At 38.7% G+C, this 18,803-nt stretch overlaps 1 protein-coding gene across 2 annotated transcripts in view; it reads left to right on the top strand.

Moving 5' to 3' along the window:
- The window catches only part of RCAN1 (regulator of calcineurin 1), a 41,897-nt gene extending 29,775 nt beyond the window's left edge, over window positions 1-12,122 (top strand). Inside the window, exons 1-4 of one of the 2 annotated variants that reach the window (XM_009985048.2) lie at window positions 2,999-3,085; window positions 5,180-5,353; window positions 6,323-6,482; window positions 9,395-12,122. In XM_009985048.2, the coding sequence (XP_009983350.1) occupies window positions 2,999-3,085; window positions 5,180-5,353; window positions 6,323-6,482; window positions 9,395-9,558 (585 nt within the window). In that variant the 3' untranslated portion in view covers window positions 9,559-12,122. Of the gene's footprint in view, window positions 1-2,998; window positions 3,086-5,179; window positions 5,354-6,322; window positions 6,483-9,394 lie in introns of those variants that run through there. The other variant, XM_086631979.1, reaches the window with a different exon arrangement.
- The last annotated feature ends 6,681 nt before the right edge of the window (window positions 12,123-18,803 follow it).

Raw genomic sequence — 18,803 nt, 5'->3', positions numbered from 1 at the left:
TCTCACCCTCTCACACCTCAGGGATGAGGGAGAGAATCAAAGAGGAAAAAGAGAAGAGACCTGAGGGTTGAGATAAGAACAATTTACTACTACCACTACTAATATATACATATACAGGTATGTACAAGGATAAACATATGCAAATGAGCGATGTACGGTGTAATTGCTCACCGCCCCTTGACCGAGGCCCGTCTCGTTACAAAGCTGCAATCCCGAAACGGATAAAACTCGATACCGCAATCCCGGATGAACGGGAGGCCCTGAGACAGAGAGCAAGAGAGAGAGAAAACACTCTGAGCACCCGAAAGTGAGAGTCCCGGAAGGGCAAAAGCCCATCTTTCTGGCTGACCCTCACTCTTATACTGGGCATGATGCTGCATGATATGGAATACTAATTGGCCAGTTTGGCCCTCAATCTTAAGTTCAGGTACAAATCGTAAGGAGAGTCGTGGACCCCCTGTCCCAGCTATACTCTCCCCTTATCCTGTTGTGCTCCTGCACACTGGCAAGAACCCGGCAGACTGAAAAGTCCTTGAGACCTCAGTGCCAACTATAAACATCAGTGCACTATCAGCATTCTTCTCAGAGTGAGCCTCTGAGTAAAACCAAAACACAGAGCTCTTCTAGCTGCTAAAAAGAAGAGCTAATCCTGGTCCCAGCTAAAACCAGGACACACGCTTAGCTATATAAAGATCTGCAGCTAGGTTGCCAAAGGCTTTGTTCTGTTGAACAGCTCAAACTGCCTCCTGTGTAGGCCCTATGAGGCTCTACAAAAGAAATATCCTTTCCACCTGTCACCCACAGAGACGCTGCAGTCACCTTGGTAGGCTCAGAGTATGCCAAGTGACTGACTCAGTAGGAGGTTAAAGGGGGAACCTTCTTTACTTTCCTATCAGTAGCTGCAGCATTCACCTACGATGTGGAAGGTCTGTTTTCCTCTTATGCTCAGGTGAGTCATTGCCATGTTTTCCAGATGAGCATCCTGACTGCTGCTCTATGGAGTCATACTTGGTGCTTCCACTTCCGAAGTCCTTAAGATACTTGACGACCTAATTCCAGGGCAAGGGCAGGATTCAAGACATACTCTGCATGATTTTCTGCTTGAGCTCAGATGGTTCACTGCTTGGCATGAAGGCTGTTTATGAATCGTCGTCTTAAGTATCTGTGTTTCTGAGTTTAGGTTATGAGTTTTGGAACTCAGACCTATTCTCACTGTATGTGTGCCCAGTCCAGATCTCGGCAGCACTGAGTGGCTGCGTAGCCGTGGCATCCCGTCTTCCCGGGAGCTTGAGGAGAGGAGAGAAGCTGCTGTTTCTTCCTATTTTTCTGTCCTTCAGGCACCCAGTATGTTAAGTGCTCCTGGAGTACTGGAGGCTTATTACCTACTACTTTCTTTCAGACTTGAGTTTAATCTCACTGGCAGCCTTTATACCACTCATTGAGTTGTCCTTCAGAGCACCTTCTCTTTTCTTGAGCTAAGCTTATTTTTAAGCAAGAGCTACTAAGGAAAGGTGCTAGGAAGTTGTTCTGAGTAGTCTTTCATGCTAAGGTAACTTTTACGCTGAGGTAACTTTACAATAATAGCAAGTTTGACTACTAAATGGGGATTTTAGCTGGTGGCACAATAAGTATCCTTAACTTGAAGCTAGTTAAGTAGAGCCCATGGAAACAGAGAAGGCTATTCATGTGACTAGTCATATGTGATTAAATATTTATGAAATAAGGTTTTAAACTTATGACTGTGTTGTTTGCAAGTATTTCATAAAACTTGATGCTTCTGTCATAGCCCCGTGTTGTAATAAAATGAACTAAATGCACTTACATTTTTGACTTAATTATAAATTCTGATCTGAAGCTGCATAGGAGGGGTCCAAATAGCTTGTAAAAGCTTCAGCTTAAACTTAATTAATTACTTTAAATGTTAATGTTAAACAACACTAAAAACCACAATAGCAAAACAAAAAAATAAAATAATAAAAAACCACAAAAACCAAACCAAACAAAAAAACACACCACAAAACCCCCTCCCCACCCAAAAACCTGTGTCCTGTCCTAATTTTTGAGAAATGTTCTGAAACTGGGATACGAACAAAACAAAATGTAGGTTTCATACCTCATTGCTGTCTGTAGTTCAGGTTGTCTCTTAAAACCCTGCCAGCAGATTTCTGATTAAGCTCCTGTTAAAACAAACAAACAAAAAAAACCCAAAAAGAAAAGGACAGAACAAAACAACCCCCCCCAAAAAAAAAAAACCACAACCCCCAACCATCCCAAAAGAAAAAACCTCAACAGTTTGAGGCTTTGGAATGAGTTTTTAATAATGTGAGAATGGTAATTAGTCTGTATAGTTGCTTTGAAGAAAGCTTCAAAATGAATTCTCACTGTAATGAGGGGGAAAGTATTTTTCCAAACCGGTTCCTCCTAATCTCTAAATTTCAGCCTATGTAGTTTTTCCATAAAATTACCAAAAGCCGTTGACCTGAGGGATTTGTTTTCTGTTCTGAAGTCTTGAAATTTTCCTCCTGGCTAATTACAGCCTATTACTCTAGACTTTGGTCCTTTAGCAGTAACATTTTCCATCTTAAGATGGGTTGTCCCATTCCAGTGAAGAGCATGTTGTCTGAGTGCTGAATGGAATTACTACCAGTGGAAACTATGCTGCAAGAGGCTTGATAAAGCAGCTGCTGTGCAAACCTCAGCTGTTTTTTCCATCCTCCCGAGCGCTGGTAATTAGCATAGGGAAGCTGACTAATGTGCTGACGTCACCTCTTTCCAGTCGCAGCTTACATTTTGTTCCTGACTGCCTCAAAGCATGCAGGACTTTGTTCAGGAATTCACTGCTGTCACATACAGGATGCTCTGAAACCTTTTTTTTTTTTTTTTTTTTCCTAAGGGGCTGGACTTGTTTCCCTTATAAACGCTGCCTGCAGGACCAACGGCTTCCTTAAAAGTCATTGGTTTCTGCGGAACAGCAAGTATCGCTTTGGCAAAGCACAAAATGCATTTTAGAAATTTTAACTACAGTTTTAGTTCTCTGATTGCCTGCGTGGCAGATAACGATGTCTTCAATCAAGCAGAAACAAGGGTATGCTCTATCTTTTGTGGTTATTTCTGTGAACTACTGGAATACTGAAGTATGTAGGTGCTGTTTCAAATTGTTTAAGTGCCTTGGTAGCTTTTTGACTTGTAAGAACGTTTCAGTTTGATTTAAGGGTCTTGGGTCTTACAAGTCTGCAACAGTATGCTCTGATAGGACTCTGACTCTGGAAATTATTAGGTCTTAAGCTATGTGGTTTTGAAAATGATCAGAAGTTTACCTCCAGACTTCCTTGACTGTCTATATAGTACATGCTTCACTTGCATATGCCTTCTCAGCAAATGTTTAGATTATAGTGTTGATGGTAAGATTCAAAGAACTTATAGTACATTTTATACTTTTCATGGGATTTTTTTTGGCTCGCGCTGTAGTTAAAAGCGTAATGTTAAAACTGTAAGTCGTCCTCTTGGATTTATATTTAACTGATTAAAATTAATATAATGTAAGTAATCCAGTCCTGATACAGTGAATTGTCGGCTGCTGACTTACCTTAAGGACAAAAAAAAATTTTGTTTAGTGTCATATTGCTAGCATGACATATGACCTCTGTAATCACACACATTTTTAAAAACTGTATAAATTGTATAAATCTTGCAGGTAGTCTCTGAGTTTAAATGTCAAACGTGAACTTTTGAAATGCGATTTAGCATGGGTTTGGCTTATTTTTTCATGGTTGCATGCTGCTCTGCCTGGAGTACAGGAGGCTAACAAATACAGGCTTTGTGTGTGGAGGGTCCTGGTTTTGTTTCAGAGCTCATTTTGAAGAAGCTTAAGTGTGGCTCAGCAAGAAGCAGGCCAGCTCTGCTCTTAAAATGTCTCTGAAATATAGTGGTTCTGTATGCAGCAGTGGTGAATTTCTGAAGCAGAGCTTTTCAGGAAGGAAAATGAAATTTTGAAGTGATTGCAGCCTTCTTATGTAATCTTTGTTGTTTTTCCTATTAATTCAAAATGTAACTGGGGAAAAAAGGCAGTGTGATTTTACATACTTGTTTGTTTTGGCTTTGTATTGGACTTCTAGTAAGCTTTTACAAAGCGAAAATATCTGAAATCTGAATGCTTGATCTACTGCCATCACTGAAATAAGGCTTGTGACTGGTTACTGTGTTCTCAATGTGAGCCTGAAACACTTTGCAAGAGCATGGCAACTTCAGAACCTCCTGCTTCTTTCTTCTCCTTTGGTCTGACATCCTGAAGTAAGAGTGGAAGCACTCTTTATATAAGTAATATGAAAAATAGCCAAGTCAGGTTTGCATAAATGCCCTAGGAGCACAAACCCAAAGTGCAAAATGGAGATGGCCAGCTGTTGGTAAAGGTGCTTTGATCTTTTCATGCAGATAGGACAGCAAAGTAACTCAGCTGCAGATCTATGAAGGTATGAGGTTGTGGTCCAGTTTCTACTCTTACCACACAGTCAAAACAGAAAGTGTGTCAAAGGCCCTTCAGGAGTTGTATGGTTAGTACTTAAGATTTTTTTAGGCGAGATAGTGGGAGCCTTTTTAGAATTCGGTTACAGAAATAGAAGAGGCTATTAAGCTAGAGTTTGGTAGTAATATGTTCATTTTCCTAAATGAAAGTAGCAACTATTAAACCAGGAGATGTTCATCAACTGTACTCTGCATGCTGAGTCACTGAAGAAAATTACATTTAGCTTGCAAATATGCTTTTTTCATTTTTCTCTGTAGAAATTATTGTGTTGTCTTTTTTGTAAAGTGCACACTTAGACAAAGGCATGCTTGGCACACTTTTCAAGGCCTTTGGATACTTTTATAAGACAAGCATTTCTTTTCTGTATCTTACCAATACTATTTCTGTTATGTCACTAAATCAGAGTATCATGTCTAACACTTATTCGTTACAATAATCTGTTTTTAATAAGGAAGAAAAATGTTGCTATAGAGAGAAAAAATTAGAAAAATTCATTATAATAGAGAAGAAGAAAACTAAATCTAAGCTGTAATAAATACATCAATATTCAAGAGTGGTAGTATGCAGCTACTAGTAGCTGAAATTTGTTTCTGCATTTATTTAGAGACAATGTAGAGTGTTGTGTATTCACTTTCTCCTTTGGTTGTTTCTTTTCAGGCCAAATTTGAATCGCTGTTTAGAACATACGACAGAGATATCACCTTTCAGTATTTTAAGAGCTTCAAAAGAGTACGAATAAATTTCAGTAACCCTTTATCTGCAGCAGATGCTAGAATCCAGTTGCACAAGACGGAGTTCCTTGGAAAGGAAATAAAACTGTATTTTGCTCAGGTAAGTCTTTGTGATTATCCTTACAAGGTGTTAAAGTGTAATTTACTTGTGATAAGCTTCCACAGGCCTTCAATCACACTAATGAACGATATTAATTTTTTCAGTTTGATTAGACAATCACAGGTGTTCCAAAGCTACAAGTATTTGGAGGCTGTTGCATATTTTGCATTTATGTCTCCCTGTGTATTGTTTTGATAGCCTTGGAGGAAAGGAGTGGTGATAGTAATCAGCACAGTCAAAGATAGAGTTTAACGGGGTTATGGGAGCAAACAGCACAGAGGCACACACGTGTGTGCTCCAGTAGTATCTGAGAGAATCCAAGGTGTAGAGCTGCACATTCGGGACTCTGCCTGTTGATCCTGGTCTCGCTACTGCAAATCGTTTGTTTAGCACACGTTTGTACTTGCCAGTCGCCATCAGTGCAGCTCTGTAGATGGCTAGCATCTGCTGCTAAAGATGTGGAACTCTCAGGTTCTGGTAATCTGGGTGCTCTTTGGTAGCTGCTGTGTATTTTCCTCCGTAAATTTAATGGGGAAATTAATCTGTCTGTTTCAGATGTCCCTAGGGACAGTCCTGAAGGAGCCAGTTTATTTATATACCTTCTAGAATTCTCACCACTCTCACTTGTGGTAATCACCATTTGTCATTAGGCTTTAAAGCCCATATCCAACTTCTTCCTGCTTCAGTATTTGAAGGACAGATATTTTCTGGTGAAACTTTTGTAACAAAACTCCATAATGAGAAGATGCAGATGTGCTAGTTCATTGCATGTTTCATCAGAGTTGAATGTGGTGGCTTGTCTGTATTTTGTGTACCGGGTCTTTCATACAGTTCTCTTTAATAGTATAGTTACATGCTGCCACCTTGAGTGCCTGTTGCAGCACAACATCTATCCAAACCTTAAAATTCCTCATGAATGATGGATTCATTGATAATAGTAAAACAACTTTGGCTTTTTTCTATTTTCAGACTTTGCACATTGGAAGCTCACATTTGGCGCCACCAAATCCAGACAAACAGTTTTTGATTTCACCTCCTGCCTCTCCACCTGTTGATTGGAAGCAAGTAGAAGATGCTACTCCAGTCATTAACTATGATCTTTTATATGCCATCTCCAAGTTAGGACCAGGTAAGAAGATGCAGAAACACTAGAATTTTGGTTGAGTAAAACACCTTTTAAACTTTCTGAATTTCTAGAACTCTTCAAATCAGTTAATACCTACCAATTAAATTTATAGTATTAGAAAAAGGAAAAAGTATTAGTAAATGGTACTTTCTTACACACATGATAATTCCGTAGGATCACTTGGAGGGCCAGGACCCCTGCAATGTGATCTATTTTGTGATTTGCAGAGAGCATGAATGTTGCTTCAATAATATATTAGCTTGTTTATCAAAACTTTCAAGAAACAGCTTCCTAAAAATGAAGAGGCAGTTGCACAGTTGTGTACTTCTTGAAGGGATGGGAAAGTCCTGTTTCAGACTAAGACAATGAATTAGTTAACAGATGTGTAGGGAAACTATCAGTATCAACCTAACTTTCTGTGGGAGAAATTTCTGCCACTCCTTGCTCCTTCTGATTTTCATCTGCCACAATTTATTCATTTTTTTGGAAACTTTGAGATAGCTTCACCCTAGGAGAAAGTACCTCCAAACTAAAGGAGATATTAAGACCTTTATTATAAGGTCTGCATTATAAGACTTACTCCTTATTTCTAGTGTTATCCCGTAAGTTGCTTGTGATCTCAGCTAACCATGCTGTGTAGACTGTTCATAGGTCTATTATTAAAACTAGGTAGCACCACAGATAGGAGAAAGTTCTACCTGCTATATGTGTTTTAAACCAAGTACTACTTTCAGAAATAAATGTAAAGTTTCACTAAACTGAACTAACTCTTATTTTAAACATAGTTCCACTTTCAAGTGATTAATGATCACATCCTTCGATGTCATTTTTATACCTCAGTTAAGTCAACCTTCTTAGTGAGAATTTGTGCAAACTTTATTTCCCAAAATACGCAACTCTGATATAACCTGTTTGCAATGGTCCTATTAAGTTTAGGGGAGAAAAGAAATGGCCACATCTAGTAGCATGATCAAAGAGAATAAAAACTGGTCTGAATCATTTTACTCTAGTATTTTAATATGCCACTTACCTATCAGCTTAGGGAACACGTCTTGTTATGTCAGTAAGAAGGGGTGGAGAAGAGGATAGGGCAGGACTTTTAGCTCTTCATGCATCAGCTTTCTGTGTAGTAGTTCCTGATTGACTGTGTACTCGTGATATTCACAGGTTCTGGTGAAGATAGCGTGCATCTTGCAAACCACTAGGGAATTCTTACATGTGAAAATTCAGCCCTTTGCAGTTTGTGGAGGGATGAAAATCTATGCTTATGCTGGCATAAAAGTTGAGGTAGATTATTGCCAGTTTTCAATAAATACCATCTTTTAAATGGTGTGTAAATTATAATGGCAAGAACAATTTATAGGAAAGATATTAGTTAGAAGTGGAGTATAAAATGCCGCCATAAGTCATTTGTTTATCTAGAAATATGAAACTAAGCAGATGAGCCTGCATGCAAATCTTTAAAACTACCCATCAAGAATACTGCTGACATACTAAATGTTTTTGTCAAAGATTTTTGTTTTCCTGAAATCAGTTTTTGAAACAGAAGTCCCATAAGACTATGCTTGTTGGAATAAAAGTTGTTTCATCAAAAACACATGGAATGAATAAATAAATAATGTTACAGCACACTCATTTTATGAAAGTTCAGAGCTTGTTCTATGGGTGCTGCTTTCTTTACTACAAGCTTTCCTTTTAAGTTTTAGCAATACCGAAAAGAAACCTTTAGATCTTAAACTAAATACTTAAGGGTTTACTAAGCAGTAGAAGCTGGTCCTTTTTCCCCTGAAAGTTCTGTTACTGAGATGCACTGCAGTAAGTTCATTGGCAGATTTCTGATCCCTTTTCCCATGAGATTTTTGATATATGTTGTGAATGTTGAACCCGGTAAAGCTCTGCCTCTTGACTGTGATGTTTTTGGAACATGGAGTTAATGACTTGGTACCAAGGACCAAGCAGGGATTACTCCAGCACAGTGGCTTGTGTTTCTGAAGAACTGGAGGCAAGAGCCTTTTCCTCTATGGAACTGCTCTTTGTGCCAGTTCCTCTTCCTAAGTTCTTGGGGAAACAGTGCGGAGACTGCTTCAGAGCATTGGTGCACTAGAGCGTGGTGCTTGCCACAGGTGTTAGCTCTTTTGAACAGCTGATGTGCAGATTGCTGTAGTGGTCTTAACTGAGACTGTTGTCTCCACTGAGAAGTAATGAGTATAAAGTAACAAGAAAAAAATTAAGGGGAGCTGATCGGGGAAACAGTGAAAAGAAATAGCTTGCTCTTTCCCTGATCTAATGTAAGATTAAAATTAAACACCTGGTTAGACTTAAAAGCAGATCAGTTGTCAATAAAATGTGTATCACAGCACTTCTACACACTTGGCTGTATTACATCTGAGTGTTTCACATTATATATGCATGAAGCCTGCTGTCTAGCTCTGCTGCTCCACAGAATGCCAGAACAGCGTTAGTAGAACACCTCTGTGTGAGGTGGGGAGAACTGCATACAGCTTGCGAGAGGAAGGAAGATCCTGTGGTTTTGCTGTCATTCAGGAAAACAGTCTTCCTAAATGTAGTACAGTGGATAGATAATCTTGTATGCTTTAAAATGACAAAACCCCACCAAGAACGACTGTTTGTGTAGAACGCTTTCTTGAGAGCCTAGGGGTTACTTGTGTAAACTTGCTTTTAAGAGAGCGGCTGGGAGATGTTGCTTTGAAAACAGAACCTAAATGCTTCCGGATGGTAAACGTGACTGTTGGCAGTGCACCTGCCTGCACCTTCTAATGTGTTGTGGCATCAGGCTTTTGTCATGAGTATACGGCTTACATATTTTTATGAATTCCTTTTTTCAGTAATTTCTTTCATACTTTTCTGCAGAATGGATTCTTTTTAACCAGTTTTGCTAATATTTTAACTTTCAGGAGAAAAGTATGAGCTACATGCTGCAACTGATACTACTCCTAGTGTTGTCGTCCACGTATGTGAGAGTGACCAGGAAAACGATGTGGAAGAAGAAACGAAGAAACCCAAACCAAAAATTATTCAGACGAGAAGGCCAGATTATTCTCCTACCCATTTTAGTTGAACTGCTGTTGTTTTTCCAAGGGTTACAAGTAGACACGTGCAAGGGAAACATTTACTATGGAAACAGCATGTCACAGGTTTAATGGCAACAGCAGCAGACATAGTAGGAGAAATTCCAGTATAAGTTTGCTCAGAAAAAATACAGGAAGCTTCATCCTTATTTTTCATGCTGCAGGTCGATGGATGTCGTGAGCATATTCCCAGATCACTGGGAATGAAAGATAGGCAGAAGATGACATTTTGAGACCTCACTGGACAAACTAGGTTTATTTTTTTGGGGGGTACTGTAGGCTGTTCCACTATAAAGCAGCTGGGGGAAGCTTGCTTTCTTCTGTCTCACGTAAATCCTCAAACTAATAGGCTAGTCGTTATGTGAAGTACGTAGCGATAACAGGTGGTTTTAAAGATTACAAGTATGGGAATTGTAAACCTTTTTCTTATAATAGATTTTGTGCATGTGTATTCATTGTCTTCTAAAGCAACTTTGCATTATTTTCTATACTTTCTCACGTGTTTCTGGAAATCTGGGAAATAGTTTAAAGTATTTATTATCTCAGCATCCTGGACTTACTACTAGATGTGTATATACATACATATTTATATTTGTTTTTATTGGCACTCATTTTCCAGCAGGCGTACAATTTCTTTGGCACCTTATTTTGGTGCTCTGTAACTTGTGCTTTTAAAATTTTAACCTTTTAAATGCCTATATAAGATTTTATCTGGCAAAGTAATGGAAAAAATGTGCAATAGGAAAGTTGTTTAAATAAGTTGATTTTAAATTATTTAAGTTTAAATAATTTATATCTTCAATAACATTTGTTCAGTAACTGACTTTCTCATTTGGAAAAAAGTACTTACATGTATAAATAAAGCTAATGTTGCATATTCACAGAAATGTAATTTTTCAGTGAAAAATATGATAACGGAAAGATGTGAACTCTACTCTGTACATGAATCTGCATTGTTGTGAGCAAAAGTTTAACAGTGTTTGAAAACTTGCACGCAGTGCATAGAACAGCAAAGAGAGATGGAGTGCCTTTTTCCTTGTTCATTCCTGGTGTGAACTGTTCTACAAGCCGCACACTTGTATCTTTTTCTACTGGCTTTGTATGTCCATAAATACAAACTTTCTTAGCTTTGCTTCCAAAATAAGCTGGTATTTAGAAATGCTTAATGCCAAGTAATGATGCATAGTTAAGTAATGGGTGTATGTGGGAGAAGCTTTAGAGATTTTTATATGTTAGTGTTAAAAGACAGTAGCTCATGACATAAAAGTTTAGAGGAAGAAAGATGGCAGAAGTGTATTTTATTACTTGTCTTTTAAAATAGAGATCCTCACTTTGAAATAGGTTTTGGTATTTAAGAGACAGTAACTGATATCTGTGGGGAAATATCACTACAGTTTTAGAAAGGTGATGTTTGAAGCTTCTCAGCATGTTTTTAGAAATCAAAACATGATTCTCTGTTGGCTTGCTTTTGCCACGGTTGGTCAGAGAATGAGTTTTGTAGCTGGAGTTAATATAATGAAATCCATTCTGTGCCATTTGAAGCAAGTATTGACTTAAATGCCCAGGTTCACACCTCGTTTTTGAAATAAATAATACATATTTTAAAGTAAGATGTACAATGAAGCCATTCCAAGCCACGGTGCAGTGTAAACACAGTGTTACTGAAGGCCTGTCATTGTACTAAGCAGAACAGAAATTGATATCCTCTGACCACAGAGAGCAGGACTATGTTGAACTTTAGTCATGCTTGCAGTTAACGATCGTGTTTTGAGTGGTATGCCCTGTAAACTGAAACAAGCACGGACACTTCGTGTCTGACTTGGACCTAACTCCAGTGATGCTCTCTCCATGTTAACAGCGTTAAGAAGAGCTAGTGCCATGTATTGCTGGAGCCATGCTTTATGGACGTGGGGGTGCACAAGGTTATTTGGTGTTACTGAGGTGTGACAATTAGCTGGATACATGTATGGCTTATTAAGACACAAAGTAAATAAAAAAAATGGAGAGAAAATTTGTAGGTTTGCCACAACTGCCTTTAAGCCTTTCCAAGATTTTTTCCATGTTTCTCAAATTACTACTGGGCTTAGTGTTTCACCTAATTTGGTTGAAAATTGTTGGAAGAATAATTCCTGTTCTGTCCTCTTTCTGTCTTTCTATGATTACCAATCAAAGCATTAGTTTTGCATTAGAAACCCAGGTAGTTGCTGTTCTGTTTCCTAGCGATCCTGAGAAAGCAGTGCTACCTTTCAATTAAAAAGCATAGGATCTTAAATACCAGGATGGCTTTCGTCATTTTAGTACACTGTCATCTGCCTGGTAAGGTGGGCACTAGAAACCATGGAAGTCTTGGGATGGTTACAGTGTTTCCCCTCTGATGGTAATTGTAAACAAAGGTTGTGAGGCAGTGACTTGCCTGTCTTTCTGGTTGTATATCTGGCTTGTGCCACCTTCTGTTATCATTACTGCAGTGTGCTGCGTGCTTTTTCTGTTTTGTTTTTTTTTTTTTAAATTGTTCAAATGAATGCTTAGTTGGTATTTTATACAGTTGTATAGTATGGGGCATATTTAAATTAAAATATTTTGTTGTCTTCTTGTAAATGTCGTGGTATTTATGCATGAAACATGTTGAAGAGTTTGTGCCAAAATCTGAACTTTAAGCTTCCAAACACTTCTGATTTGAAAAAGGTAAGAATATCATCCTAGGTCAAATCCTTACCAGCCAAATGAGTTTATTCAGATAAAAGCTTTCCAGCCTTCTGCTTAAGACTTGCATGATCTCAATCAAAGTATGAAAATCTGCTAATGAACAAAATATAGTCCAGAGTATTCCAGTTAAAAACTGGTTCTTCTGTGCCTGAAGTTGATGCTCTTCCTAGTAAAGGTGTCAACATCTTATTATTTTGTAATAATCCCTGTGCATTCATAATATCCTTACCAGTTTTCTTCTACAACATGAATAATTCTGGTTTTAAAGCTCTTGGAATATGAAAATATATCAACATTTAAATGGCTTTACCGATTAACTGTAAGCCTTTGTGTTGTGAAACGTTACGCAAAAACGCATTGAAGGTTGTTTCACTCTTGATACGGATAGAAATCCTTTCACAGCAGAAAGGAGTTACTGATATTAATGCTCAGCATTCTTCTCTGCTTACGACTGGGAAGTATTGATGTTTGTAAGGAATTGTTTTATACACCAAAGTGGTTTGAAATAATAAAATGCTGCTGCTCATCAATGGCAGGCCCATCCAGGGGAATTCCTGCGTAGAGTAATAGAAACAACTTAGTCCTTAAGTGATCTAACAAAAGATAGAAGGTGAAATAGTGATTCCAAATGAGCCATACTACTTTACATTTCTTTTTCTTTTGGGAAGAGTAGCTCTTTTTTTTTTTTCCCCTCTGCATGACAGTAGCGTACATGATCTCCATAAATATTTAAGTGATCACTAGCACTTGTAATTTTGCAAGACTTGTTGCCAGCTTAGTGATACACATCCTTGTTGTTGGATTATGCATTTGTGCATGCGTTACTACATTAAGGACCTTACCTTGTTACCAAGGTGAATTCAACAACATGTAAGACTAAAATTTGTCTCTAATCAGGGTTTTGTTTTTCAGAACAGCAACAAGTGTAATAACTTTGATATTTGAAATACTGCACAAGTGTCTTAGTTGCTGTTCTTGTGTAGTCCAGACTTGTCAAGGGTGGGGAAGGAACAAACTCCAGCAACTCTGTCATGTATCATTTTAACAGTTAAAGCATGGATTTTGCCCTAGGCATAATCATCTGCCTAGTCAAGTTTTGCTTTGTCACACTAGAAAGAATGTCTTGGGGAAGACAAGTTCTTTAACTTGAAATTGTGGTTTCTATCTGCAGAGCTTGCTTGCTTGTTCTGGTATGTCCTGAACCCTCTCCCAGTTCCAAACATAGGAAATTATAGCAAGGGGTGGACCTTTACTCTAGGCATGGACTAAGTTTGGAAATGCACTCACTAGGTCTTGGATTGCTGTCATCTGCTTTTATCCTGGCTTGCCCAACACACTTTAGAAACACTTTGCAGAAAATTATACCTGCTTTATGCTTTTAATAATTCATGTTTGGATGTCTAAAAAGAAAACAAGCCAACTAACAAAGATAAGACATCCCCCAAGATACCGTACATTACAAAGGTGACTCAATTGAGTAGGTGACAGGATGGATCTGACAGGACTGGATTTATCTTCTCTAATAAAACTTCTGTTGATAAAGTAGTGAATATTACACTTAAAACTTTGTCACTTACCTTGTTTGTGCTTATGTATCTAAAATTATAGTATCTCTGTCATCTTGCTTGCCTTTTTTTTCAGTAACTGGCAATTGTTTTTTACTGTGGTACGCTCCATCCGAGGTATGAAAAGAAATAAAATGATGGGAGTTTTAAGTATGAAAGGTTGAACAGGTGGAGGAAGAGCCAGAGGCTCCAAGTGGCACTTTGTCACTTTAGGCAGTCCTGTCACCTATTCTGTTTTGGGCTTTCTGCCTCTCGAAGACCAGCTCGAAAAGCTCCAGTTCTTCCTAATGTTGCTTCCTGCTCCCACCTTGCCCTTCTTCCTCAATATGTTATTCCATATTCCCAGAAGATTGAGAGTCTGAGACTTACAAGCATTTCCTAGATTGTCTTTCTGAAATCACTTTTTCTCTTACCCAAGGAGAGGCATAGCTCAGTGTCTGTGGCATCAGAACTTTCTTACAGGCTTTGCAAATGTCTTTGTATGCTGGTAGCACAGCATGGGGGGAGCACCGAGGGAAACTTTTCAGTAGTCGTCAGTCTGGTGCTGTTCTTGCTGCTAGATTTGGAGTCTGTCAATAAGGATTTCCATACTTGGAGTGATTATGTATGTATAGCTTGCTATGTACAGCTTTGTAGTCTCAGTCCTTTTCATAGACTGAATTTGTTGGGGTGGTGCTTTGGGGGGTTTGTATCTTTGTCCCATTGTGAAATCTTTCTTCTACTTTACCTTTTTTTTTTTGTCCTCCTTCCTGTATATTGGAGTGCATTATGTACCATCTACCAAGCAGGTCCTATATCTCTCTCCTTAACTTTTAACTTTGAGTGCGTGCATGTTTTCTTGCCATCGAAGTGTGCCAGGAATTCCTTTTGTTTGCAATTTCATTACTAGCACATCCTGCTTGAATAAAACTTCTAAGCACAACTAAGAGCTTTTCCTGTATTCACCTAATGCCCAAGGTGTCATGTTCTTTATTAATCCTAATGAAATTATATCTGATTTTCTGTTTGCGTGGCACATCTCTTACTGTCATTTATACATGCTTATCCTTTATTTATAATTTTGCTGGCACAGGTTGTACTGTGTTCTGATGCCGTGCATCTGTAACTCTGGCCAAGCCATAACCAATCCACTATCTTGTAGGGAGTATTGTGATACCTTCAGTACTTCTGTACACCTGGGAACAAGTCAGACTCATGAGTGCAATGCTGACTGCTGTCTACTTTCATCCAAATCTTCTGTAAATTTTGATGGTATCTGTCCTACTCTACCCTTCCTGAGTCCAGTGAGGAGAAGCTCTTTCAAGGATAAACAAATGTACAAGGAGCCCTAGACTATTGGCAGGAGTTTGACTTTTATCTCTCTCTTTTTTAACATGTATCACCTATTAATTACTTTTCAATTTATGCTTGTTAGTCAGGATAGACTACTTATATCTCAGAGTACTTGCATTTGATACTGAGGATTTCAGTGGGTAGCCAGTGTTTTGCTCCCAACTCCGTTGTTTCTAAATCCATTTTGTTCAGTTCAGTTTCACATCTGGAGCCTCACTACTCAAAGTTTTTACTAAATAGGGCTTACTGAGGTACTGCAGAAATCTGGAGGGAGGGGTAGAAAAATATACCTGCCTTTGAGTCTTTTTGTGCCACTGAGGTTGTCTCAACTGATTTGATATTGGAGTAACTCCAAATATTCAGCCTATAAAAGTGCTAAAGAGGAAAAGCTAAAGAGGTCCTTTAAGTGTCATTCAGGTAGTCATTACTGTTATTTGATTCAAATTTCCCTTGTGGGAATATGTTGTGCTTCTTGGGATGCCTAGGGGTGCTGCTAGATCTGGGCATGTTCTGGAGTTCTCCTTTGAGTGCTCTGCCTCTGCGTGTTTCAGTGGTTGAAAGTTTATACTGTGATCTCTGCCCAAATCCTATCTTTACCTTCCCCTCTTCCTTACATCATACGCTTATGTCCCCTGATCTGTAAGATATTTTCAACCTTTTCTGTAACAGTTCTTCTAAAGCTTGAAAATGTATCTTTCAAAACTTGACAGGCTTTTAAGTAGATGTTGGTGACATCATCTCAGTGTATTTCCTTAGAATGTCTCTCTCTTGTCTGGAAAATTAAATAAAATAGCCTGACTTTCTCATTAAGTCAAAAATTAAATAGAAGATGGTCACCTCATAGCAAGTGGCTATTTCTTGTTACAGTGTTCCAAGTCTTTGAGTAACTTTCAAAGGAACATAGCTTTTAAGCTTTGTGTATTTTCATGCATTTGTTTTGTGATTCAGTGTACAAATGAAATTATACATGGTTTTCAGTGAGCTGCTAGTTGATATCAGGCTGTTTTAGGAGGTCTGAAGAAGTTCTATAAGCTAGAGATCTTGAATTAGTTTGTATCTTGAAAGTCAGCTTTTGTTTGAGAAAGCTTTCAGAGTTTTGATTTTTTAAAAAAAGTGCTCAGTGTACTAGAACTTGGTTTAAAAGTCAACCAATAGGAATACCTTGGAAAATAAAGAAGTGATCTTGTATATTCTCTAAAAAGATATCTTGAATATTTTTTATTTTCTTTGCTTCATTTCTAAGCAGCAGATGAGTTGCTTTTTTTCCCCCCTTTTCCCTCATTCCCCTCCTTTTCATTAACCAACTTGTGTGCTGTATGATTTGGGTAACAACTCACATCTTAACTTGAATGCGGTTTCCAACAGAATTGTGCATCTACTTTTTTCTTTGAGGGCAAAGGATAGGGAAGAGTCATATGATTAGGGCTTTAAAGCACAACTAAATTGTTTTGTTTCAATGAATCAAAAAAGGTATGTGGAGGTGCCCATAGGTGGAGCTAAATATCAAGCAATATCATTGCATACTACTGAAGAAAACTCAACACTCAACCTCCAGCTAGGCTCCCATTGAAACAGCAGATGCGGAAAAGAAATAGTTTCACTATTAGATTACAAAAGTACGGTATTCCTTGTCTCTGATCCTTTTGAGTATAGTTGATTTGAAACATTAGCTGTAGTGTATAGCAGATCTTGTAGCGGAAATACTTTTTAAAGTTAATCATGAGTCGTTTTAGCCGTAAGTTGCAGGGTGGCACGCTGTGCTTTACTTAATATCATTGATACTGCTCATGAGAAAAAGCTAACACATGCAAAGTGTTTGAATCAGCCTGCTTACGAAATCTGTTATTTTCAGGGCAGGTTAACTACTGGAAGATAGCTTGCAGTTAGTCTCACATCTCACCTTGTTAGAAGGCCACAAGGATGCAGCACGGGTTTTAAACACTTGCTTCTGTTTGTGCTTTATAACCTCTACCAGGACATGGAATGTGTACCCGATATTCCACAGCAAGGTATCCCTGTATGCAAGTAAGCAGCATACTGTAACATGGGGTTAATCCAAACGATAAAGCGTTGTGTATGTGGGCTGTCTATGCTGCGGTGTAGAGATTCAATGGAGAGAAGTTTTTCGTCACTGAAAAGAAGTCATTACTGCGATGCTCACGTAACAGGAAGAGCAAGTCATAAAAGGCTGGCATGCATTACAGGCTTGCAGTGGTGGTTAATGCTTGTAATTTTGCAGATGTCTCTGTCCTACCTTTTCAAACTAGTGTTAATCTAACCCTCATGTCTAAGTGCACCAGCTCGAAGGAAGTGTAACCAGCGGTGAAGCTACCTGTTAGAAGTGCCAAGGGACAGAAACTGTCTGGGGTATAGTTCTGTTTGTATCGCGTTGTCATTTGCTCTACCAGCTGCCCTGGCACAGCTTTGTGCCATGTAAATGAGCGTAAAAATTGCTAGTGTTACTTAGCCATTAGACATGTTTAAAGTATTACGAGAAAAATTTCACAGTGGTTTTGTCAACTTTTCTTCTTAAAACCATTTGCTTTGAAGGAGCTCATAGCGCACACACAGTGAAAACTGGCTGGTTACAAATGTAAAAGGTGAAGTTCAGGTGCCCAGCTCTTTGGGAACTATATAAAGTGAGGCTAACTCACAGGTTGTATTTGACTTAAACAGAGGAGTTAATCCAAAAGCATTTCTTAATGTGAATTACTGTCAGGCGAGTACAAAGAGGACCAGCTACACAGAGTGCCTTTAACAGCAGTATAGAGGTGGGTTTTTTTGCCTTTTCCAGGATTGGAGCTGAACTGTGTTGGATTGAGCCATTGTTAGGATAAGTAGAGTAGCGATCAATTTATTGATGTTATTTGAGCTGAGGAAATACATGACTTGGCATAAAAAGCAGTTCACAGCCCTTCCTACCTCTTGTTTTCTGCTCTTAATGTTTTGCCTGTTCTGGGAAGTGGAGTTTAATCACACTGGCCTGGCGTGGCTTGAAGCAGCAAGGTGCTGAGGTGCTTGTTACGCTCAGCAGTGGCCGAAACAGTTCAGGCACTGAAGTGCTTCTGTGTAGCAGGCCAGGGGGGCTCACCTTGGGTTGGTTGATCCCCTGCTCAGCAAGGACAAACAAATTGGTGGAGCAAATATGTGGAGATTTTGTGTGCGCTTATTTCTCTAGAAAGCGTCAGATCTTTCAGTGTTTGTTAGCGTCTTCTCAATGTCCCTCTGGTATCTTATGTGCTGTTCAAATGTTTCTAAAAATGCTGTTTCTGATCTCTTGAGAATTGCAGAAATAGCCAGTGAACTCTGAAGGCTGCAAGGAAATTTCTGTTCAGCCGAGTAATTATTTCTCAAAAGTATATTTTAGGTGCTTTGTGTATGCTCCCTGTGTCGTTCAAAGGAGGGGGATTATGCAAAGAGATCACCCATGTGGATACAGCTCTTGTGAGAGGGAATTGTACTATCTTCCTTGTTCTGATACTGAAGGTCAAAACTATTGCACGTCATAAGATGCAGCGTTCTGGCTGAAGGCAAATGGGCTTGTTTGTGATGAAGGGCACCAGGAAGGACTCTTACTTCTTGTAAAGGAGGAAAAAAAAAGAAAAGCTGCAGGGAAAAGTCGTGCCTGTAAT

Source organism: Tauraco erythrolophus, chromosome 1, assembly GCF_009769465.1.
Source record: "Tauraco erythrolophus isolate bTauEry1 chromosome 1, bTauEry1.pri, whole genome shotgun sequence".
NCBI classification, from domain to species: Eukaryota; Metazoa; Chordata; class Aves; order Musophagiformes; family Musophagidae; genus Tauraco; species Tauraco erythrolophus.
Note: the sequence above shows the minus strand (reverse complement) of the source record. Positions and strands in the feature narration are given on the sequence as shown.